Source organism: Cavia porcellus, unplaced genomic scaffold, assembly GCF_034190915.1.
Source record: "Cavia porcellus strain 051 isolate PalLab524CR breed Dunkin Hartley unplaced genomic scaffold, mCavPor4.1 scaffold_27, whole genome shotgun sequence".
NCBI classification, from domain to species: Eukaryota; Metazoa; Chordata; class Mammalia; order Rodentia; family Caviidae; genus Cavia; species Cavia porcellus.
In genome coordinates this window covers 17,245,140-17,270,222 of record NW_026947510.1, presented here as the reverse complement: position 1 = coordinate 17,270,222, position 25,083 = coordinate 17,245,140, and the positions used below count along the sequence as shown (strand labels likewise).

Below are 25,083 nucleotides of genomic sequence, written 5' to 3'. Positions count from 1 at the left end.
CAAATAGATCCTAAGATCTCTCAGCAGGCCTAAAGTTTTACTAGATGCATTACAAGTTTAATACAAAATAAAACGTTCTTGTTTTCACCACTTCTCTTCATGGACATTCTGTTATATTTTTGAAAGTATCTCAGCACATCCATTACTAATTAATATACTATATTTAAAAATTTTAAATTGTGTTTATAGATTAATTGTAAAGAACACACAAGGCCTCCAATCAAAGAAACAAACATAAATGCATGGAAAAAACCTCACTGACCTTTTCATTTTCTACACATAACAAAACGATCACAATCTCCTTGGAGAACACAGACACATTTGAAGATGGGTTAAAAAATATACAAACGTGAATGCAGTGTATCACTAAATATCAACTAAGAAAAAAGATAACAAGACACTCTTTTGGTGGATAAGTAATTTGTGGTCTTCTAAATGGATCACACTGGCACTCATCTAAATTCCAAAATTCCCTCCAAGCCTGTTTAAATGTCACTTTTTTCCATTGGAAATAAAAAGTTCATCATATGTTCCAATTTTATAGGTACTTCCAGGTTCGGTACCTGGCACTGAATTTATAATTTTGTTCTTACAATCTGTTCCTCTCTCGGTGTTAGATGGCTCCATTGCTTATTATCAAGACAAAAATCAAAGACATTCTAAACATTTCCTCTTCTCTTACATATCCAATTACTAATTAAATCCAGTATAATCTACAGTATTTCCTAAGCCTCACCTGAGCCTATTCTCTCACCACCACCCTGGACAAAGCCTTCCTCTTCTCACCCCTAGGAAACTGCCAGATTGTTTTCTCTAGTCCACTGTTGCTCTATTCTAGACTGAAGTGATCTAAAGACAAAACTCACTGTGTTGATCTCCTTAAGTGGCTTCCTGCTGCCTTGAATTCTGAATCAATTGCAAGCTCCTCGGCCTGGCATGGGGCCCTGTGTGGTCTGGCTGCATGATATTTCCCCAGCTCTGCCTCCTCTCAGCCTTCCTTTCCACCCCAAGGTTCAGATCCTGAGGACCTTGTTTCTTGTCTGTTAAGGTGTCCCTGAAAATTTCATGTGTGGAAATTGAATCTACAAATCCATATGTTGATGACATTTAGAGGGGGTGGCACTTTGGGGAGCTAATTAAGGTTAGGTGAAGTTATTAAAGGTGGTGGAGCCCCATGATGGCATTAGTAGCTTTTCATTTTCCTTTTCTTTCCTTTTTTCCTCTTTTCTTCTTCCCTCCCTCCTTCCCTTCTTCCTTTCCTCCCTCCCTCTCTCTCTCCCTTCCTTCCTTCCTTCCTTCCTTCCTTCCTTCCTTCCTTCCTTCCTTCCTTCCTCAATTTCTTTCTGCTACCAATTGAATCCAAGGCCTTGTGTTTACTATTAATAGCTTTATGAAAAGGGGAAGAGAGATCCAAGCTGGCTGACTGTGTCTGGCTTGCTATGTCCATGCCTACACCACGCTATTATGCATCAAGAAGGCCCTCATTACATGCTGACTACTATGCTCTTGGACTTTCCAGGCTCCAAAACTACGAGCCAAAAAACTTCCATTCATTATAAATCACCTTGTCTCAGGCATTTTATTATAGTTACAGTAATGAACTGTCAAACAAGAGGCCATGCTCAGGGTTGGACAGTGGCATAAGCACCTGCCTTGCAAGGTGCAGTCATGAGTTTGATCCCCTGTATCCAAAAAAAAAGAGACTAACAAGAGGCCATGCTCCTTCCTATCTGAGAGACTTTACTCATGTTACTCCCTCGGCCCTTCCTTCCTGCTTCCCTCTTACGTTGCATCTCCATGTGCTCAGGGAAGTATTCCTTTACACCCGCCCCATCAGGTCAAGTTCTTCTTTTCCATACTCCTACAGTTCTTTGCATTTCTCCATCATAGCCCACACCATTCTTTTGAGTCCTTGTTCACTGTCTGGTTTCAATACTGGATTACAATTTCTAGATAACAGGGACCATGTTTGTCTGAATCACAGTGTATCCAGGCACCCAGCACCTAATTTGTGCTCAAAGAGCTGTTGTGTAAATACATAAATACGTGTAATAAGCCGTCTAAGTCAGTGTCACCTTCACTATAAAGAAGAGTCTGCTGGAAAACTAATTTAATTGCTCCATGGTCAGTCCTGGGGACCCACCTTTGAAACCATCATTCCAGGATAGGTTTTGGTTCAGAATGTCCTCCACTCACACTTTAGAAAGCAAAACTTCAGGATGCAGAGTGCAAGATAGAAGCAGAATTGAAGTTAAACAGAAAAAAAGAAGCAAAACATAAGGAGTTAAATAACAGCAGATTAAATAACTGCTGGAAAAAATCTCAGCAGTTCTTGAAGGGCTAAATGATAGGTTATTACACTAATTTCTAAGACAACGACAACATACGATGCTGAGCAGATAGCTCAGAGGGCTGGAGGTCTGAAGAGGGGAAACAGAATCACAGAGAGACAAATAGGAACGTGAATTCAGAGGATGGAAAGAGTAGAGAAATGGAACAGTACTTTGCTGAAAAGGCTCAGAAATTAAGTAGCTGTAGCTGACTGGAAAGAGGGAAGGGGCTGATATCAAGGTCCTTGAAGTCAACAAGGGGTTCGGAATGTGCCACCTTCAAAATGCCACTTTAATTTGAGGGTATTTTGAGTGGAAACCAACTGAGAAATAGCAGATGCAGGGGGAAGTCCCTTCCTTCCCACTTTCTGCTTAAAAACAGGGCCTGGATTATTTTCATGACTTTGTCCCTGTACCCCACGCTTGTACTGGGAAGAGCAGATGACTCATTGCTGGAGATGGCACCATCTTAACTGCAAACACTTCCCTTCTCTGAGCTTCCCCTGCATACTGACCTCCCCAAATCTCTTCTACTTTGTTTTATCATCTTACTAAATGATAACTAGGCCTACCTACTTTTTGAGGGTTTTCAATTCTTTCCCTTTGCACCTGTGAAATAAACCTTGTCACTTGCTAATGTGTCTTTTATCAGTTTCATTCACACCCACAAGACATTAGACCTAAGAGGAGAAAGTTTTCTCCCCTCCCCTACCTTAAGCAAAGAAGAATGACAGGAGAGATGGCCAAATGTAACACTGGACTTGTGTTTTAAGTAAAGCAGCTAAAATTTGAAATATTTACAAGGCAATACTCTACTTTTCATATGTTCTCTGAGACTTTAAAAAATTTCTCCATAACAGCCTTCTTGTACAATAAAAAACTATAGGACCAAAAAAAATCCCAGGCTAAAGATAAAGATGACACGTACGTCACAGCAGAGAAGCACTTAGCTCTAAGCCACGGGTGCGGAGAAATTTCAAAGGGAATGAACAACTGAAATATGAGACTGACTTTGAATTTAAGATAAGAAGCATCCCCTTTCTCTCACTGCTCATTTCATGTTTGCTTTGATGGGCAGTGGAAAGGACCATTTGCTGAAATTAAAACAGAAAATCCAATACAAGGAAGCTGATGGTGACCCGAGGAGGGGGACAGGCAAAAAGTCCAAAAATCGCCAGAATTTCTTCCCAGTGTGATCCTTTTCACAGCAGCTTCTAAACATCTCATGGAATGTGCAGGTGGCACAGGATGAGTTTGGAAGACCTGGCTGTATATCCTGGGTCCACCATGCTCGAGGCAGATGAAGGCATCAGTTCAACTGCAGTTTATTTATTTACTTTTCCAGTGCTGGGGATCAAACTCAGGGTCTCACACATGTTAGACAGGTGCTCTACCATTCAGCTGCATGCCAGCCCTGGGCTGCAGGCTTTATCTGTGAAATGGGATCAGGATTCCCTGCCGTGTTTACAAAGTTGTGAGAATCCAAGATGATGTCAGTTGTAAGCTGCATAAATATAAGGCATTATTACATTTTAACAGGTAAAGCAATAAATAGCACTACAACAGATTTTTCCTCTTTTGTTCTTTTCTTCAAATTTTAATGCAAGTGACATTCAGGAGACATTAGTTGTAGTGGATGATGTCAGGGATATGAAATAATTCTAAATGATACAAATATTCTTTTTTTTTTGATACTGGGAATCAAACTCAGGACCTCGTGCTTTCCAGGCAGGGCTTTGCTGCTGAGACATATCCCAAGCCTGAAGACTTATCTTCACACTTACTTTATTTTTTTTATTGTAGTCTTCATTTGCTTACCTCAGAATCAACATTCTCTACTCAGAAATAAATCAGTGTTACTCTCAGAAGGCTGAATACTGCAGGAATTTATATCTGATATTCAGCATAAGCACCAAACCTGGTGATAGCTGTACACATATTAGATAAAGATTCAGCAAACAGATGCTCCGGCTTGCAATCAGCCAAGAACTTCTAATATTCTGACAACTTGTTAATCAACCAACATATGGCATCACTTTAGTAAACACAACACTCAGATTCTGCTTTTTACAGAGCATTTTCAGAGCGCTGCCACGGTCCTGACTCATCAGCAGTATTCACTGGAAATCAAGGGGAGCCAGCCTCCCCCACCACCTCAAGTTTGTCCAATTACTTGGAAGAAAAAAATAAATAGAGGAATTGATTAGGATTGGGTTTTTTTTAGAGTTGGAATTTTTAAAAACTCCATGCTTGTAGGCATTTATAAAAGTTTTAGAATACCTCATTTTAAAATATGGTTTTATATAAATTATTCATAGAAAAGATCTATTGTTCCTGTATGAGATTCCTAGGACTCTAGAATAAAGTTATATATGGGAAGTAGTTTAAAACATAAGAAAGTTATTCTCTCACAGTTCTTGGCAGCAATCAAGCGGTGGGTAGAGCAGGGCTCCCCCTAAGTCTCTAGGGGAGGGTCTGTTCTTACGCCTCCCATTTTAGGGCTGCTCCAGGCTTTTTTCAACTTGAGAAGGAATAATCCCAATCTCTGTCTCATGTTTATATGAACAGCTTCCCTTTGTGTTTATTTATATGTGTCCAAATTGCCCTCTTCTTATGGGGGCACTAGTCATATTGGATTAGAGTCTATCTTATGTAATTATAACTATAAAGACCCTTATCTTATTTACTTTTCTCATTGATGAGACAAAGCTCCCAACACCCACACGTTAAAAGATAGAAGGTTTATTTAGCTCACATGCAGCCATGCATAATTGGCTGGCTCCAAAGGTAGAATGGTATGGCAGGAGGTCACCGCAGAGACCTTCAGTGTATCTGCATCTACAGGGTAGCAAAAGCAATGAGGGACCTTAACCGCAACTTACTGATGGAATTAGAGAGGTGCCAAACCAATCAGTCGACCGATTTACCAATCACACATCCTTGATCTTAGGATCACATACTCTACAACCAGTCACTTCTGAAAAGCCCCATCTTTGACTGCATGAGGCTTGGGGGTGGGGCATCTAGACACAAACCGTAACAACTTTATTTCCAAATTGGATCACATTCACAAGTGCAGGATTTCAGGACTTCAATATATCTCTTTGAGAAACTCATTACAAACTGCAACAGTTCCAAATAGCACAGATATTGTCCTATGTGATGACCCTGTTAGGTACGTGTGAAATTTTTTTCCCATGCAGTTACTAGAGGGGACTGTCCTTGGGCCTCTGTACATGGGATGAAATGATCCACAAACGTGAATTCACAGTTTCTCAATGTGACTTTCCTTGTATATCTCCCTTTTGTCTCAAGTCTTTTCGCATCAGTTTTCACTTTATCCTTTCTTCTGTGATCTACTTCTCTTCTTGGTTCTCTTTTGCTTTTCCATTTTGTTGCTCAGTGTTCCTCCTAATTCTACCTTGAATATGTCTTCTCTCTTGCTCTGGAACCAGCTCAGATTTCCACCCAGTCCTCACAGAGAGGACCTCCCAACTTCACCCCAACACACTACACTGTGTCAGCATCTCTGAGAAGAGGAAGATCTGGCTCCTTCCTGCGAAACTGAGTGAGCTGGGTCTTACTGGGCAATGGAGGAGAGGTGGACGATCCTCCTTTTACGGGTTCCTGCTCCTACCTGATATCCATTGATTCAGCATTTGGTGATGAAGTAATAACATTCTTATTAGTGTTCACCTAACTCTTCTAAAATTTCAGCAATGACATTCACACCTAACATTTCCAAAAACTGTACATTCCACAGGCTTTAATGATCACAACTGTCTCCACTATGAGAGCCTAAAAAAGTTATGCCTACATTGATGATGACTAGGACTAAGGAAAGAGAGTTGGTGTGAATACACGTTCCAATTTAGCTGGAAGGCAAAGTGCCACTAAGAATGACCCCACAGGTCTAAACCAAAGGTCCGAGGCCCTTCTCCCTCAAGTGTTCATCCTCATGCCCCACCCCACGGAAATCCTTTCCCTTAAGGTAAGAGCAGCTTCACTTGCCCAATCCCATAGTCGAGTCTCAGTCTGGATCGTACTTGGCCTCATAGCAGCTGAGATGATGCATTACCTTGTTCTTCCCAGAACACTTGCTTCATGGGGCATCTGGACGTCATCCATCCCATCCCCTTCTCGCTGAGGCTCTTGCTCACTCTCCTTACTCTGTCTTCCACCCTGTCTGTTGAGCTCCAGAGTTACATGCCTGCCTCTTTGACATTTCCACTTAGGCATCCCACAGATAATGTGCACAGAACAGAGTCTTGACTTACCCTTTCCCATTCCCTCCCTACCTCATCTTCTGCCAGTGACTCCTCGCTTGGTCTATGGTACCCTCCCCAGGCACAAGCCCACTCAGGCCCAAAGTACTGTTGTTTCCTTACACTCCATATCCAGGTTAGAGGGTAGGATCTTTTGACTTAATCTTTAAGTTATAGTCCCGATCTTTCTCTGTCTCCCCTTCTCTACTGCTTATATCTTGTTAAGGTCATCAACTCTTCTCACCTAAACGATCTGGCGATCTGGCATGGCCTGCTAAGTCATCTTCCTGTGAAGAAGTTTGTATATTTAGTTACTTATTTATCTTAATCAACACAATTTAGTCTATTATCCTTTTCACCTCTTGAATAATTTATCCTTAATGATGTGCATATATAGGCTATGAATTCAAACAAAAATACTTTGAATGTGAATATTATCAATCAAGTATACCAGTGCTTATAGATTCCCCAGTTCAAAACTACTCATAGTAGCAGAGGCTCAGGTTAAAAAATAAATGGTAACAATCATGTCCCTGCATTTGATCTTCTATTTTTTGGCCCATTCACTGTTATTTTTCCAAAGCAAGGCACAACTTTCACAAATACATAAGGAGAATTACCAGGTTGAGGGGCCATATGGTAGTCTGACATATATTTCCGCCCACTGGCATTTTGTTTGATTCTACCTGGTTCAAAGTGGTTGGCAATTGGTTCAAACTGTCCACCGAATGACCCCAGAACCGTTTAGATGATTCTGGTTTAAAATTTTGTGTTAAATGATTAGTAAATAATTTGCATTTAACATTATTGGTAATCATTCTTGGACCAAAACAAACTAGAAGGAAGCTTTTGCATTCATACAAAGATACATGTAAAGAATGTAGTATAATTAATAATAGCAATTATGACACTCGCTTTCAATGCTAATCTGAGTATTTATCATAGAAGCAGGTTGGTTCTGACTATATGGTTGGCCATATAGTCATTACAAAAAAGATTCATAAAATATGTATGGTTATTAATTATACTAATTATGTTATTCATTATATTACATTATTGTGAAGAGGTTTATGCTCATGCTTACTTCCACGCCCCATATTTTTCTTTTGGCCAGTGCTAGAATTGGAACCCAAGGACTCACATATGCTAGGACAGATTTCTGCTAGTGAACTTCACCTCCAGCACATACGGTGGATCTTTTTAAAAGGCTATCATCAAATAATCGACTTCCTCTCTCTAATTTACCCTTTATATGTGTGTATGTGTGTGTCAGAGGGTTTATATCAGGGATGGGTACTTATTTGTCCTTTCCACAGAGACTTCCAGAGGCCATATGGTATGCTTTAAACATTAAATTAATCTAATTAATTACAGTTGGAAGCAATTTATGGCTGCTTAGAGTGGAGAAAAATTCAACCTCAAGGCAGAAAATGATCTTTTTAATCATGACAATGTAAGCAGGAGAAAGAAAAAGTGTGCTAAAATAGTGCCTGCATTCAGATATTTCAGATGAGAATTTCCAGTGGGCTGATTGCAACTAATTATAATATTTAAGTACAGCTATTTGTGATACAAAATGCTATAATATCAGAACCATATGTTCTGATATAAATTGTTTCTTTGGAGGCCATGTAGCAAGGTCATCTATTTTGTTAGGAAAATGTCATTTCCATAAAGAAGGAAATGAACTCATTTTTCAACTTCCCAGAAGAATTTTCTACTGTGATAGAAAAGTGGGTTTCCAGGTATAGCTGTGTGTGTGTGTGTGTGTGTGTGTGTGTGTGTGTGTGTGCATGTATGTGTGTGTGTGAAAGAATAAGAGAAGGAGCAACAGTGGGAAAGGGAGAGAGAGAACACATGCTTCATGTGCACACAGTGTGGGTAGGAGGGCCTCTCTTTTCTCTCAGCATCTAGAGTGGAGTAGTTTGCTGTGGACTCAGAAATGTGCCAATATCTGAGCCCTCTTGCAATGAGTGGCAAGTTGGCCAGGTGACTAGACAGCAAGGCAGGAGCTAGACAGACACAGAAAGGCCTGCACGTGTGGACTCTGAGCACCACAGTGACACCCTATTGGGCTGGTCCTTGAGACTCTTCTCCAGAGGCTGAGGAACTGTGGATTTGACAGCTACCTTCCAGATAACAGCTGGCCATTGAGAGGACATTTTCATGACAGGCCAGTGGGACCATGTGAGGTGAATATGACTGATGTAGAAGGTACAAGTTCCTAAGGGTGCAAGAGAGCCAGTGGGACATCCAAAAATGACCCAGGGATACAAGAAAATTGGCAAAGTTATGGCTAACAGGTGCAGCTCAAGTCCCATCCTTTGGAAATATAAAAGCATTTCTGTAGTCACAGGATTGGGAAGCAAAAGATTTCAGTTACTCAAAACTGATACTGACACTGATACGAGTGATGTATTTGATCATTATCAAGCATTTCCTGTGTACAGTGCAGTACGTTAAGCTTTTTAAATTCTAAAATGAGCTAGGGAAAATTCCATTTTTAGAATGTTTCCAATTTGAGAGCCTATATATAAGATATTTCAGTGTGATAAAGTTGAACTATCTTTTAGATGGTGCATAAAACCAGATAATTTCATGAAATTTAGTCTTTGATTCTATAAGTGTTATGATATTATATACATAGACTTGGTAACTTTCGAGTATTATGCTTTGGTGAGTTATTTTGTTGACTTACTTCAATGAAACTTACTGTTTTGAATGTAGAACAAAGGAGGAGTGTGTACAGTATATGAAAAAAGACAAAAAGGCAAGAGCAGGTCTGATTTATCAGATCAAAGGAGGAAATAGAAACAAATAAACTGGGGTCAGTTTTCTGTCACTATAAGAAATACCTGAGATAATCAGCTTATAAAGAAGGAATAGAGGTATACATCTGTAATTGCAGCTATGTGGGAGGGTGAGGTAGGAAGATCTCAAGTTCAAGTCCAGCTGGGCAAGAAAGCACATTCTCAAAGTAAAACTAAATAAGTATATAGACAGACAGACAGATAGACATGGGTATATAGTTCAGAGCTCCTTGAGTTTAATCCTAAGTATTACGAAAAAGGAACACTTTTATTTTTTTCAAAATTTGGGAGGTTTCTGCCTACGATTGGTTGTTGGTTTTGGGTCTTTGGTGAGGCAGAATATCATGTGAGGAATGTGTGGCAGAAACAAAGCTGATTGTTCATGGATAGGATATAAAAGAAAGAAAGGAAGAAGATGAGGAAGAGGAGGAGGAATGAGGAGGAGAAGAAGAGGAGGAAGAGGAGGAGGAGGAGCAGGAGGAGGAGAAAGAGGAGGAGGAGGAGCAGGAGGAGGAGAAAGAGGAGGAGGAGGAGGAGGAGGAGGAGGAGGAGGAGGAGGAGGAGGAGGAGGAGGAGGAGGAGGAGGAGCAGGAGGAGCAGGAGGAGGAGGCGATTAGGGTCACACAATCCCTTTTAAGAAGAAAAGCCTGGAGTCCAGCACTCCCAGTAACCAAAAGATCTCCTACTAGGCTCTGGTCTTTAGCATTTCTCTAATCTTCCAGTAGAGCCACACTCGGGGTGACACCTCATGTGGACATTTGGTGGACGCTTAGGATGTAAATCATGGCATGCCCAAACACCTGTAAGAACAAGATACCTGTAGTGCCTGAGCTGAACTTGTAGACTAACAGGGACTCATGAATAGCACTGAGCTTTTAGGTCAGCTGTGTTATAAACAAAGATTATAATAAACAAAGATTATCCCAAGGTAGGCATGAGTAATAGCCAACACTATGTTGGCTGGGGTCAGGGATGTTCTAATCACTAGAAAATATGAACTCAAAGGCCCAGTGAAGTGGGTGCTGCTGTAAATTACAGATTGGAAAACTGAGGCTTAGAGAGGTGTGAGAGTTAAAACTGCAGTATTAACTTGAGTAAGAAATGCTTACCTGATTTGTTTAGCATAGTTCTGGATGCCTCTGCATGAAGGAATTGTTGAAGAGGGAAGACCTATCCTGGGTGTGAGTGGCATCAACCAATAGGCTTGTAGCATGGATAGAATAAAAAGGGAAAGAAGAAGGAAATCCCTCTTCTGCTTCTTTGCCATCACCTTTGGACATTCTCTCCAGCTTTCCACTGCAGACTCTTTGGCTTCCTGATATGGATTCACATTGGGCTCTGCGGGAAGCTCTAGAGCCTTGAACTTTTGACTGGATCCTCCAGCTCTCCAGCACACAGATGGTCTTTTTGCAGTCTTCCACACCCGATTCTGCAGGCACCCACTGTTAGCCTCCCTGTAAATCCTTTACATATTATAGATGATCTTACATCTGTTCCTCTAGTGATCCCTAACTGGTAACAAGAGGCTAAGGAACTTTCTCAAGCTCACATAGCTTTGTAAGTAATGCGTCCAGGACCTCAAGCTAGAGAGTGTAATGCAAGTGTCTGTGCTCCTAAGCACCACACAGATTGGGATGTTTTCTCCTTTCAGAATCCTGGAGCAACCGATTTACCCTATCCCTATGCACAGGGTTGTGAAAGGACATCTTGATACTGTAGTAATGGGAAGAGTGTCCTTTAGGTATCAAAAACTGTTTAATAGCATTTTAAGACTCTTTTCCTCTTCCATAGTTTCACGGCAAGACAAAAAGTCCTTTGCTACTATTCAAATGGGCAATATCTTAACATAACCTAGAATCACAAACTTCTCTTCTTCACATGCTGTAGAAATGACACACTCGGTAGACAGATACCTTCGTTGGGTTTAAATTCTGATTCTGTCACATACAAGTTGATTTCTGTCATGCCACTTGTCCTCCCTGAGCCTCAATTTTCTCTAAAAGAAGGATAATAATAAAATCAACCAATCCTGTTTGCAAATAAAATTTAAAAAACAAATACATACATAAAAATAATTACACCAACCTCAGAGAATATTGTGGTGCTAACATCAAAATAATGCATGCAAACCTTTCCCCATGGTTCCTGGCTGGTAGAAACATTTCATCAATTCTTAGCTGTGCCCTATAATTTTAATCATGAAGATCATCAACATTATTGGAGGAAAAACATGGTATTCTATTAAATATTCTCAATGTTTTCTATTTGGGTTCATTCTTTTGAAAAATCTCATGCAGCCTTTCTTTGTCAATAGGCTGGGGAGTCCCTTTCCTATTTGTGAAATATCTGCAAAGAAAATGTTTTTTGCAACTTTCTTGTTAGACCTATATTCTGGTGTTACAAATGCATTATTAACTGAGAAGAACATGATGATCACAATGACAACCTCAATGGTAAGAACAGATGTCTTCTCTCCGAGCATTCACATTTGAACACTAACTACTCTGCCTAAGGATAATTCCGATCCTCGTATCTCCGAGTGAATGAAGTGCTTTATGCCTTGTTTGCTCCCGGCAGATGAATCCTGCCAATCTAAGCTTTCAGCTGTCCCAAATGCATTGGTAAGAGAAACGAGAATGTTTAGAAAACTGCATTGTAACTTTGCTTTTCCATCACGCATTACTGAGCAAAATATTGCCCCGAACGAAGCGGGCCCATCTGGGTCCTACTTCAGGGAAATTTCACCGCTAGAGCACCAGAGGACATGGGGTCTTTTTACTTGGAAGGCAGTTCCAGTGGGACATCTTAGAGCTATAAACAGTACCATTTTGTACGTTTCTAGCTCTCAGTTCATGAAGACTTGAAGTTTATAGGGCATCTGTTTGGATTTGTAAAGCTCCCATCAACTCAGAATAGCAATGCATGGCGTCAACTGAAATCTTGTGTTACTGGGTGGTGGCAGGGATAAAAATAGACTCCCAGGCTGAGAGAGCCTTTTGAGTGTCTTAGTCATTCACCATGGCCTTTGTTCTCGCTCTCTTAGAGAACTCTGACCCACTGAACACCTCCCAGTGCTGCTAGAAGGGAAAGTGCCTCCCCTGGAGACGTCTGAACACAGTGCTTCCCGCAAGAGCAGGGACTGTCTATTTCACAGCCAGGAAGATAATGGAGTCCCCAAACAAGGCACATTTCAATGAACTTGGGGACAGTCAGGAGAGCGTCTCTGTTTCTTTTAACAACCAAACAACAGAGATGCCTGAAAAAGACTCATTCTACAAACACAAAGGCCTGTTTCCCCCGGGAGTCCCACCTTTCCTTCCTCCTTTGAGGAGCAAGTGCATTTGTTTCTCTGTTCCAAAGAATGCTCCAACTCGCCACCTGGCCAAGTGTAGCAAATGTGGCAAAACACTGAACATGAAATAAAGACTTTTCAGCACTGCTGTGTTTAGGATACAAAAAACTGGACTTGGAAAATGCTCATCTTAATTTAATTTGGATTTTCTATAAAGCATGGGTGTATATAGATACTTATTCCCAACAGTCACCATGCTAGCATAAAATCTCCATTTTCGACGGCTTGCGCAGGGACACTCTCAATATAGTCACCTTTTGCTATTAAACGTAGCCTATTTGGGGAAAAGAATCCCTTCAATTTTGGCCTAGTAATAAATTATCTTCTAAAACAGTAATTTAGGGAGGTTTAAAAAAAGTTTTAAAAGTTTTATGAGCATGTAGGGAATTTTATTTCCCATAAGTTACCCAGGGTTAGAGGTGCCTTTTATGGGTTGCCACAGAAACAAGGTGGTCGCCAGGACTGGAAGAGGAACTCATCTCTGTCTCTCCGAGGAAAGCAGCCTTTCCCTCAGAAGAGTCCTGACAACCCAGGCACATAAAGGCTGTACAGCCCTTAGTACAGTCAACTTAGACTAGGTTAAACGGGAAAATCCAAAGGTCTTGTTGATTGACTGCCACCATCTTTTTCCAAAAGTACACTTCATTGATTCGCTTTGCACTCATTCAGGATTGCTAAGGTTTAAATGCGTCCCCCCAGGGTGGATGTGTGGGAAACTTAGGGTGTTTGAAAGGAGGGCTTTGATAGACAATTAGGATTAGATAAGGTCAGGAGGAAGGGGCCGAGCGCTGGCTTGAGTGGCTTTACAGGAAAGGGACGGAAGACTGGGGCTGGCATGCTCGCTCCTTCTCACTGACGGCGCCTTCTACTGTGTTATTTTGTGGTAAGAAACACTTCACAGATGCTGGTATCAGGACACTGGACTTCATAGCCTCTATGACTAAATAAATTCTTTTCTTAAAAATTACTCAGGCTTAGGGAATCTTTATACTCACAGAAAGCAGACTCAGATAATCATGTTTTGCATTATTAACTCCTAGACAAATTTTTTGTCCTCACAGACTTAGCCTTCTGCTGTATAGTGAATAGTCAGTAAGGGATTTTCAGGTGGAGAAGCACAGAACAGACTAAAGATGTAGAGAAATAAGGCAGTTTTATTTTAGATGGGACTATGGCACGCTACAGTTTGCATCTGAGAATGTGCCCAGAGGCCCGTGTGTTAAAAGGTCTCCAGCTTGTTACTTTCAGGAGATAGTGGCCCAAAGCAAGGAGGCTGATTGGTCATGGACTGAAAGCTCACAAACTGTGAGTCAAAACAAACCTTTCCTGTTCTTAAATTGATTTATCTCAGATATTTGTTACAGCAGTGGAACACTGTGTTGGGAAGATGTCTCTGACGAGGTAACACTGATGCTCTGGGCACCTACGTGAGGTGGCCGAGGAAGACACGCAGCTACCAGAAGACAAATCTTGCAGGTAGAGGAAAGACCAAACATGTGCAAATGTCCTGGGGCAAAGTATGTTTGGCAAATAAGCAGAGCAATGATGAAGCCACTGAGACTAGAGTGGGGAGAGAGAATAAAGAGGACGTGGGACAGAGGAGTAGGCAAGGCTGCACCACTGGGGTCTTTTACGCCACATCTGATGAGAAGCAATGGTGTGTCTACTGGGCATCCCACACTCTGAGGTTTAATGCCCTGGGTGATGGAAAGATGATGGATAAATCAAGGTAAATGTTGGGCATGACACAAAATATGATCCATAGAGGATTCTGGGCAATGCTGCTGTCTCGCACACATCTGAAGAGTTAGCCCAGCTCATTAGCTGTCTATTCACCCTACCCAGGGCTCCAGGCCCTGCTGGTAGCTGAAATGTTCTGAATTATGTGCAGCAGTGGACTATATCTTACCAATACCTGGTTGGCTGCTTGGCATCTAAGAGTGGACTTGTACACATCTCAGAGCCACTATGTGACGGTCCAGATGAAAACTAGCTCTTCGGCCTATGGAATTTTCCTCTGCATGAAAGAAGCACTATAAAACCACTGTCCAGGAGCTGAGAGGCCACTGCTGTGGGACACTGGATGCCTTCTGAGACTGCCATGTATGAAAGTGGATAACACTGTCTTGTGGTTGGGGACAGCAGAGCCTGGCTGCCGAGTGGAAGGAACACGGTGGCAGTGGAGAGACCCTCCAGCCCCTCCTTCTGCCTGGGGGCATGTCGGGGGATCCACTGATGTCTGGGTGGGGCTGCTCTTTCTTCCCGTCCTGCCTTTTCATGCAGAGAGGGATGTGGTTCTTTAATAATCAGCTATTCCTTCTGTCATGCTGCTCTTTAACAAACTGTGGACATCCACAGAGGAGAGAATTACCCACACCCCACCTCCTTGTCAAAGGACTCCACGGCAGAGGGGACTCTCCCATCTCATTTCAGCTTCTGGCTAAAAGCCTTCTAGGAAGCAGATGTGCGCTAGCTAGAAAACGCAGCACCAAGTTGTTATCTGCTCAATAGTTGAGTATCTTTGGGCAAGTTACTACTTTCATTGAGACTCAGTTTTTCCATGTGAAAAATTATAATTACCTCTTAGAAATAAGCTTCAGGATTGGCAATTACATATGCATGTCTTATTTCCTGGCACATTGTAGGCATTTAATTAATGCTCATGATTCTTACTATCATTATGAATAGTAATTCAAGTCCTGTAACTTTGAGTTCTCTGTGTTACACACTTCTAGATATGCCCAGGACTCAAACTCGTAGCACCCTCACAGTAATGAGTCTCCCAGAATTAGAATCTCGATGTTCGGTCCATCAATAAATGTCAGACCAAGGAAGATGAAGGGTGTGTAAACATGATGCTATTTTCTGCTCGGGGACTTCAATGATAACCGCATTGCCTTTTACAGAATCCAGCCTTGAGTGCTCCCAGAATTCTTAACAGAGTACCCCGCTTCCTCTACTGACAGATAGGATTTGTCAGAGATAGCATCTGATACCTGTGCTTAGTTGAAAAGATGACCAGACAGTACTGGTTTCATGTGAGGAAAACAGGAAGGTCAGTGAGCAAAGGTGCTTACTGAATATAAGCACAATAGCATTCTGTCTTAATTCTCTTGTTGCTGGGAAAACATATGCAGCATCCACAAGTTAAAGGAGAAAAGGTTTACTTCAGCTCACAGTTTGTAGAGGTTTCAGTCCCTAGCTGGCTGGCTGCAAGGCAGGGAGGCATGCAGAGGACAGAGTCCATGGAATGGCGGGGCGTGGCGGGGAGGGAGGTCAGACAGAGATCAGGGGAGAAGGGAGATGGACCCCTCTAGCTGTGCCTCTCCTGACCACTGCCTGCAACCAGGCTTCACTCCCCCAACATCACATTTAGCTATATACTCCCTGTGTACTAATCCTTTGATGATGCTTTGTGGGAACATCCAGATAGAAACCATGAAAAGGGCCCAGTGAGTTCTTCACAAGCATCAGGGTTGGGCAAAGGGAGTCAAAGCCTCCGCCCTCCAAAAGTAAGAGGGCCTGGGCTGGACTCTATGAGATAAACACCCTCCGGCCGCTTGCTGGACAGCTGAGGAGGCCTTTCTACCTTGGCCTGTTTGCACACGATGCACAGATCTACCGGAAAGATAAAGGTGCCCTGGGTTTGTGCAGCTAACAAAGGACTACAGATGCCAACATAAAGCTTTAAAATTCCACAGCACTCAGTGGAGACATAAACAAGGCACTGGTTTGTCACTCTTTTTTTTTGTTTTCCATCTAAAGCAACACACACACAAAGCCTTCCAATATGCATCTCTAAGGAGGAGTTATTCTGTTAGTCAGTGCTTTTTGTCAGGAAAGTAGAAGGAATCAAAAGGCATAAAACCAAAGAATTGACTTTAGGCAAGATGGGAGCACAGCAGATGGTAATGATGTATTTTTTTAATACATTAAGTTTGTTGGTAAATGTAAGGTATATCTAATGATCACGTTTGTCATAGGGAATTTGTTTTGATTTTATTTTAAAGACAAAAATAAAAAATAAATAAAAGAAAGGCCAGGTACATGCCTGTAATCCCGACACTCAGGAGGCTGAGGCAGGAGGATCATTGCAAGTTTGAGACGAGCCTGGGTACAAAGTGAGCTCAAGGCCAGCCTGAACTCTATAGGGAGACCCCATCTCAAAAAGACGGTAGACACAAAGAGAGAGCGTGTGTGTGAGAGAGAGAGAGACAGAGAGAGAGAGAGAGAGGGAGAGAGAGAGAGAGAGAAACAAGCTTTCAAAACAAGATAGTAAGAAGGTAACAATGGTTAGTACATTGCGTATTGGTATCTTCAAATTACTCAGAGTACAAGACATAGCTATTTAATTGTCCAAATAATAATAGCACAAATCTTTCTTTTCAATGAACTAAGAGAAATTAGTAATGTATCAACCTTAACTATTATATATATATATTATATTTATATTATATATTGTTATATATATTATATTTATATATATATATATATATGTATAGTTTATTTGCATTTTCCTTCCTTCCTTTAGCCTTCCCACCATTCCAGTTTCTCTTCCCTTTTGAACAATTTCTTCCTATTTCATCGTAGGGAATTTGTACCTGCACATGGTATAAATCGCTTCTTTTTTCCCCATTCCCTTCCTCTCCCCTCACCCCTCTTCCCGTCCTGGTTTACAAAGGCTTTGCTTCCATTTCTCCTTCTTTTCTCATCATTTTTTCCCTTTTCCCTTCCTTCATTTCCCCCTCCCCTTCTGGACTCCCCTTCCCTTTTGAATATTTTCTTTCCATTTCACAATACCTATTATACATTTTGGCCTTATTTATACTTTTTAAAAAATGTATTTTCTATGTTTTTTTCTCATTCAAGAAATATATTGTTTTCCTTTTTTTCCCCTTTCCTGGGGATGGAACTTGGACTTACACAGGCTAGACAAGTGCTCTGCCAGGAATCTATAACTCAATCTCTGGATTTTTTTTTTTTTTAAAACAAAGAGTGTAGCTGGGTGTGGTGGTATACTCCTGTAATCCCAGCACTTGGGAGGCTGAGGTAGGAGGATCATTCCAAGTTTGAAACCAGCCTGGACTACAAAGTAAGTTCAAGGGCAGCCTAAACTGCATAGTGATAACTTGTCTCAAAAGACAAAAAACTCCAAAAGAACAACAAACAACAACAAAACAGAATATATAAAACGCAAAAGCTATATGCTTTATTTCTAACTTACCTCTCATTCATTTCTCAATCAGCTTTGTTTCCCAGTTATCAATAGCTGCATGATGCTTCTCTTGTCCAGAGCTTTCCGAATGTCAATTCCACTGAGACCTCCCACCCCAGCTTCCCCAGCAACAGGAAGTGCCTTCCCAGGAGGCGCCATGCAGGGAGAGGCTCAGAATTTCTCCCGTTGATCTTGAGGTCAAGGGAGGAAGCATAGGGAGTAGTCCAGTCACTCAAATGCAGTAAAAAATATCCTTTGAAAGTTTGTAAATGGTTCATTCAAAGGCCTAAAAAAATCCCCTGAAGCTGCTGTATAGAAACATGATTTACAAAAAGTACTTTTCAAGGGCCAGGCGTGGTAGCACATGACTGTAATCCCAGCATTTGGGAGGGTGAAGCAGGAGGACTGTTGTGAGTTCAAAGCCAGTCTGGGCTATACATCAAGGCTAGCCTGAATTACATGGCAAGATAAAAACAAAAGCCAGAGAGAGAGGGAAGAAGGGGGAGGGGGGAGAGCAGACAGACAGACAGACAGACAGACAGGGAGACTTCTCTTGACTCATAAAATCAGGAGCAAGGGAGAGGGTGAGTTACTTCATGAAGAAAGAGTAACTGAGCCTTGAGTACAAAATGCCTTGAATGTTGAATTTTTGCCTACTGTCCTGCCACTTTACCTTCTGACAAAAGCCAGCAATACGTCACCCAAAGAAAAGTCAAATGTTTAGAAAACTCACTAATTGTTGCCTTTTTCTCCTGCTGTGACTAAGTGATGAGATAGTTCAGCACTGAAAATGAAACATCTTCATTTATTTATTTTTTCCAGTTACTGCCTTCAACCATGTTCTGTTAAATATTTTTTTCTTGTCCTTTAATAACGTTTGAGCTGGAGCCTATAAATTCTGTCCCTTTCAGTTATAAAAAATCCAGTGTGGCTTAAAACTCCAAACTCGTATCCAACTTAAAATTGTCCCCTTCCCTGTTACAGCTGGGTGTCTCTGGGGACATCCTGGAGACGGGGCACCATCTGCCTCTGTGCACCTCTTCCCTCCTTGCCCCCCGAATCCAGCTCCTTGGTGGGTTTAGGGTGGCAAAGAAAGATTAGGTGAGTTCTCTCTCATGATTTACTCTGCTCCTTGTGTTAACACTGAAAACTGCATAATCACTGGAGGTGAGGGATCAAGCTCCTGTTTACCCGCTCACTGCCACACAGCCCCCACTAGCAGTGGCACTGTCCCACCTGACACACTGCATGCATCCCAGACTAGACATGGAGCCCCTCTGCTGGTGGAGTGCTCTCAGGATGGCGCCATGCTGATCACGGCCCGGCAGACTCCTCCCCATTCTTGCCTCCCCAGGTAGTACCAGTGCGTTGGCTTCATGGCGATTCTCCCTGCTTCACTCTGCCCTCTTTCTCCTATTCCCTTCCCCTCAGGTTAACACAGCCAGAAGCTGAACTATTGCTCTGCTCCCTGAACAGTGAAAGAGGCGCCAGTCTCTTACTCTCGCCAGCATGCGTCTCCTCACAGCAATATTCTCTGGGGTTCAAAAAGGGAAAATCTCTTCTCTTGTTCCTGTCACAGTAAGCTGATGCTCCCACATACTCCTGAAATAGCCCTCTCTCCTTTTCTCTCCTTCCTGGGGTGTTGTCGTTGGTTTTGGTAGCAGTGCCTCTTCCCCCACAATCACTGAGGAACCCTGGGTCTACTCTGAATTGTTCAGGGTTATCTTCTGTATGCTACACCAGAGAATCTTTGTTCTCAGGTTTGGACCCAATTACTGGCCCAAAGGAAATGAAAATCTGGCCCATTCAATATACTTTTATAGTACTAGCAACATGTCTTCTGAAACTTCCCTTCATCAAACCACAAACTTTCCCAGACCGATGATTCATGTATTCACTTAACAAATACTTATTGAGCACACTCTGCACAGGGATTGGGGGTGAACCATTCATTAACAGGACAGATGATGTGTTCTCTCTCAGATAACTTACAGAAGGTAGAGGTGAACATTTAAAAAAATTGGAGGTAAAGTTAAAAAATTATTGGTATTTGCATCTGAACAGGATATATCTTGATTCTTTTTTTATTTTCTTATTCCCCTCCCTCCCTTCCACACTTTGGGGGTAAGCATTTTAATGAAGTATACTAGCAAACTGATTTTACATAGTGCTAAGTACACCAAGATATGAGATTAGGGTGTAGCAGAGACAGACCGTAGGGGAAAGATGCCACTCAGGAATGATGTCTGCAGGGATGATCATTGACCTGGACCTTAGTAAATACCAGATAGAGAAAATGGGAATATCCTGAGGTACAGGCCCATGTGCCACGATCAAGAAACTGGACAATAAACAATAAACAAAATGGTTTTCCTATTATCATTTCTGAAGATAAACCTTCTAAGACACTTTCCCCTGTCATCTGCTTGTACTACATTCGTCCATAAAATAAACAGCTCCACTGTTCTTTATACTGCTGGTCCACTCTGCACATACTAAGCCATTGCAGCAATGTTTATAGACTTAGAGGTTTTAGGCAAATAGGATTTTTCACTCACTTATTTGGGTCATATGTTAGTTGTATGTTCTTATCAGAAGTCCATTAGCTCTGGCCAAACTGCCACCCGTGTAAACCTCTGCCATTAGCAAAGGGAGAGAGAACAGAGCTCTGTAAGGCTTTGCGTGCTTGACCCCTTCCACACCGATGAAGTCACTTGGATATGTGAAAGGAGTGTGTTAGACCTTAAAGCATTATACAAGGAAAAGTATGTTATTATGAGCAGAGAGGAAGTATAAGAAAACTTTAGGGTGCCATTTCTACAGTTGCTTTATTACTTTGAAATAAGGGAACTGTCCATTGAAAAATGACCCATTTTGTTAAACAAAATGGTTTTCATAACATTCCTTTTTGAAATGGTATATTTCTTCATGGCACAGATTTCAGATCTGAGAGATGTCTTTGAGACCATTCATAACACTCATTTTACAGATGAGATAATGGGCTCCCCAAAAAGTATAACAGTATTCCAAAGTCATGTTACATGACAATTACATTCATAATTGTCACAACTGAACTACTTCTACCACTGGGTTGTGGTACGTATGAGCTACTAAGTGTTAACTGATATTCACTATATCACAGACCAAGGCCGACTGTTTGCTGGCATAATCAGATGGGAGGTTGTAGACAGCCTCCAAGATGGTCCCTAGTGGTCCTTGCCCCTCGCGCTTACACTGGGTCTGAGCTGGTCTGTATGACCCCTAGGTTATCAAAGAAGTGATGGTATGTCACTTCCAAGTTATAAAAACTGTGGTTGCCATATTGGTGTCTCTCTTGGATCACGTTCTTTGAGGAAAGCCAACTTTGTCACATCATGAGAATGTCCACAGCCTTTGGAAAGGTCCACACGCAAGGAAGTGAGCTACTTCACCAACAGTGAGCAGGAAACCAAGTCCTGCCAACACCCATGTGAGTGAACTTAGAACCAGACCCTCTAGCCTCTTGTCACTGCTGCTGTAGCCACCAGCTACCTCACCGAGACCCTGAGGGAAACAACCCAGCTAAGCTGTTCCTAGGTTTCCTACCAAAGAGAAACTGTCAGATAATAAATACGTATTCTTTAGGCTGCTGTTCTGGAGAGTATCCTTTGCGTATATAACTACTGTAGGCTTCGTGGTTTATTCATGTAGGTGAACTTAGGCACCATGGAATAGGGTGTATCACTCAAAAGTAACTTGTTTTTCCTCATATGCTTGGGAGACACAGACACCTGTTCTGCTCAAGGATCTGCCATAGGAGTATAGAGGGTGGGAGATGGCCCTGAAAAATGCCAGCAGTTCCTCTTCAGTGACAACTCATGGCAAGTGTTTGTCTCAGCGTTTAAACTTCTGCTAGAAAACAGGCCCAAAGGCATGAGAGGTGTGAACACAAAGCCCAGGCTGAGGCAGACTTCCTTTAGACATGCACAACTGTGCTGCTATTCCACACTTTTAGAAAATAAGATCTTTACAGAGGCTGTAGTTTCACTGTCCTTCTGAAAGTCTGCTCTGAATTTGAGAGGGAAGAGTTTTGGAGATATCAGGGAACCCCAATTTAAGATTTCCTCATGCCATCTTTAAAATGCTTCCAGCTTAGGGTTTGCATGGCTTTTTTTTTTGTCTTTTTCCTTTTTATCGGTACCAGGGATCAAACTCACGACTGCCTGCTTGCAAGGCAGGTGCTTATGCCGCTGAGCTAAATCCCGAGCCTCTTGCATGGCTTTTGAACTCACTGGATGTACATAGCCTTTCCAGTGAGATTCTTAGTACCGCTGTGTCTCATGCATGTGCAGAGCTGAGCTGGGCTCTACATTTCCCTTGTTTCTGTGAGTGTCTTCCTTAGTTCCCCAATCTTGTCCTCTATGGTAAGTGACATTTGAAGTTTTGGACATTGGGGGCTTAATCAACATGATCTAGTACTGCCATGCCTGAGATATGAGCATGGTGAAGAAAGGCTTGGGTAATGGTTAACAGTGGCATTTCAACCTGGCCATGAACTTTCTTCAGTGTAACTGTGCACACAATGCTCTATCTTCTCAACTTTCAAAAGGGTGGAATCCTAAAAAGTCTGTGATTCATTGTCACGTGGTTGGAGATACAGAGGCAGAAATTTTGTGTGCATTAGTGATATATCTCCAGAGTTACTCTGCAGTTTTCTCATGGTCAGAGGTGAAAGATGGACAATTTTTTCCATACATCATGACTAACAACAAAGTTAGAGGGAATGAAAGAAGGCTCTCTGACCTTTTTATGTCTTTTCCTCCCACAATGTCCGAAATCCATCACTAGAATAAACATCTCTACATTAAGTTACAGTCTTCTGAAATGCAAATAATCTTAAAAGTGCTAACCTAATCTCTGTTTTTAAATATTTTATGCCAAAAGAGTCTATCAGAACTCATTTCCTCAGGGATCTGAGAGCACAAGAGCTTTGTGGATGGTGCCCAGATCAGTTCAGACCAGAGGCCGCCTCCCCAAGACAATAGTTTCTCTGGGAGGCGGAGCTGCTTACTCACTCCTTATGAGGGTGGGGGGTCGGCGGTGAGGCTGTTTGTACTGGGAGAAGTTAGTAGCTAAGGAATGAATAGTTAAGTACTCCCAGAAAGTGTACATAGGGTAGCTGACATTTAAATAAGAATTTATGCACTTATGGGGACCAGGCAATTAATGCTATTAAATCCAGGCACTTTGGGGATTACCATGTTAGTATTTCAATTTTAATCATCATCGTGAAGTCAGGAAGTGCGAAAGTTGATGCTGTCCTAGCAGGTACAATTCATCCCTATTACACTTCTTGACAGAATCCTTACCAAACCCTGGAAAGTTGTGTCTAATGCAATCAGCTTGCTGAGCTACTTTTGCAAGAGGACCATGAGGTCCGAGGAGGATGAGTCCTTTTTCAGACTTTTTATAGGACACGTGGTTTTTAATTTGAAAGGCTGAGAGGAAAATTCATTTGTAGAACTTCTTTAGTAAGATAGCAGCGAAAATAGAACAGGAAATCCATTGTTTCACTGTTCTCTATGGAAATAGATCATTCGTATTTGAAGGAAATAGGCTTTTTCTTTTTTCTCTTCCAACTGGAAATTAAAATTAAGAAAAGAATACTATTTAAGAGTATCAAAAATTTGGAGTACTTTAGGGTAAGTTTCAAAAGGTGAAATATACATATACTGAAAACTATAAAACATTCGCTTAGAAAAGTTACAGAACCTTTAAAAATTTAGAGATACACATGTTCTAGGGCTGAAAGAGTTAATCTTGTTGAGATTACAGGTTTATACACTATCATATATTACTATCAACATTCCTGAAGGATTCTTTGAAGAAAATGACAATATGATTCTAGAATTCTTATTAAATGGAAGAGGCTTAAATTAACCAAAATCACTTTGAAAAATGAAGTTAGAGAACTAACACTATCTGATTTCAAGACTTCTTAAAAATCTATATCAATCGAGACAACATGGAATTTGCAGAAATATTGACAAACAGATCAACTGAATATAATGGAGAATCCAGAAATAGAAGACGCAAAGGCAATTCTACGGGAAATACAACAGTCTCTTCAACAAATTCTTTTGGAATTAACTGGATGTCCACAATCAAAACAAGCAAATGAAAACACTTCAATTAGTATTTCGTAGCAGATTAATAAAAGCAACCCTGGGGTATATATCATAGGCCTTAATGAATGAAAATCTAAAACTGCAAAACCTCTAGGAAAGAAGTGGAGTCAAAACTTTTGGAGACAAACAAAGACTTCTTAGAAATCTTAAGCCCATGAAAGGAAAAATTGAAAGGAAAAATTGACAAAGTTGGCCTCATTAAGATTAAACTTCTGTTCTTCAAAAGACCCTATTAAGAGAACAAAATGACAAGGTAGAGAATGGAGGAAAATCTTAACAAACCATATATCTTAATAGTAGACTCATATTCAAAATATATAAAGAGATCTCAAAACCCAACAATAAGTCACGTTGCCCTTCCTGTGAGTCAGGAGAAGCCATGCTGCGCCTGGGAGGAGTAACAAGAGAGGGCTGGTGTGTGGTTAGAAGAGACCATAGCCCTCCCTCCTCCCCAATAAGCAACTGGCTGATTTACAGGACAGGCTGAGCTGATAGCAACTGAAGTACAAAAACAACTTAGTGTTTGTACTGTTTGACTGACGTAGTAGTCCTGAGGCTGGTAGTCTGAGCATCTATTTAGAGCATAAGAATATGCAATATAGCAACTACAGGGGACTTCCTTCTGTCTTGTTTTTGAAATCCAACACTGTTTTCACTGTTTTGCTTTGCTCTGTTATTTTGTTTTCTTCAGTGTTCTGTTTTGATTGGTTTTATTCTGTTCTGTTTTATTTGACTTTATTATGCTGATGCTATGGGCAGCAATTTTGAAGATAAGAAGAGGCATTATGGTAGCCATTGCTGATTTCCTATTATCCTGTTTTGAAGTTCTGTATCACTTTCACTGTTTTATTTTGATTGGCTTTATTCTGTTTTATTTTGTTTGATTTTATTCTCTTTAAAATAAAATTAAGAAAAACCCTCAACAATTAAGAAAAACCCTCAAC

The 25,083-nt window shown here is 41.3% G+C and overlaps 1 protein-coding gene across 24 annotated transcripts in view; it reads right to left on the bottom strand.

The window, feature by feature from the left end:
- Nucleotides 1-25,083, bottom strand: part of Kiaa1217 (KIAA1217 ortholog) — a 728,606-nt gene that overhangs the window by 313,403 nt on the left and 390,120 nt on the right. The window contains exon 1 of one of the 24 annotated variants that reach the window (XM_063238534.1): nt 17,982-25,083. This exon is cut by the window's right edge and continues 37,607 nt beyond it. The exons of the other annotated variants lie outside the window; for them this stretch is intronic. Within the exon in view, the coding sequence (XP_063094604.1) occupies nt 17,982-17,988 (7 nt within the window). The 5' untranslated portion in view covers nt 17,989-25,083. The remainder of the gene's footprint in view (nt 1-17,981) is intronic. 24 annotated transcript variants of the gene reach the window in all.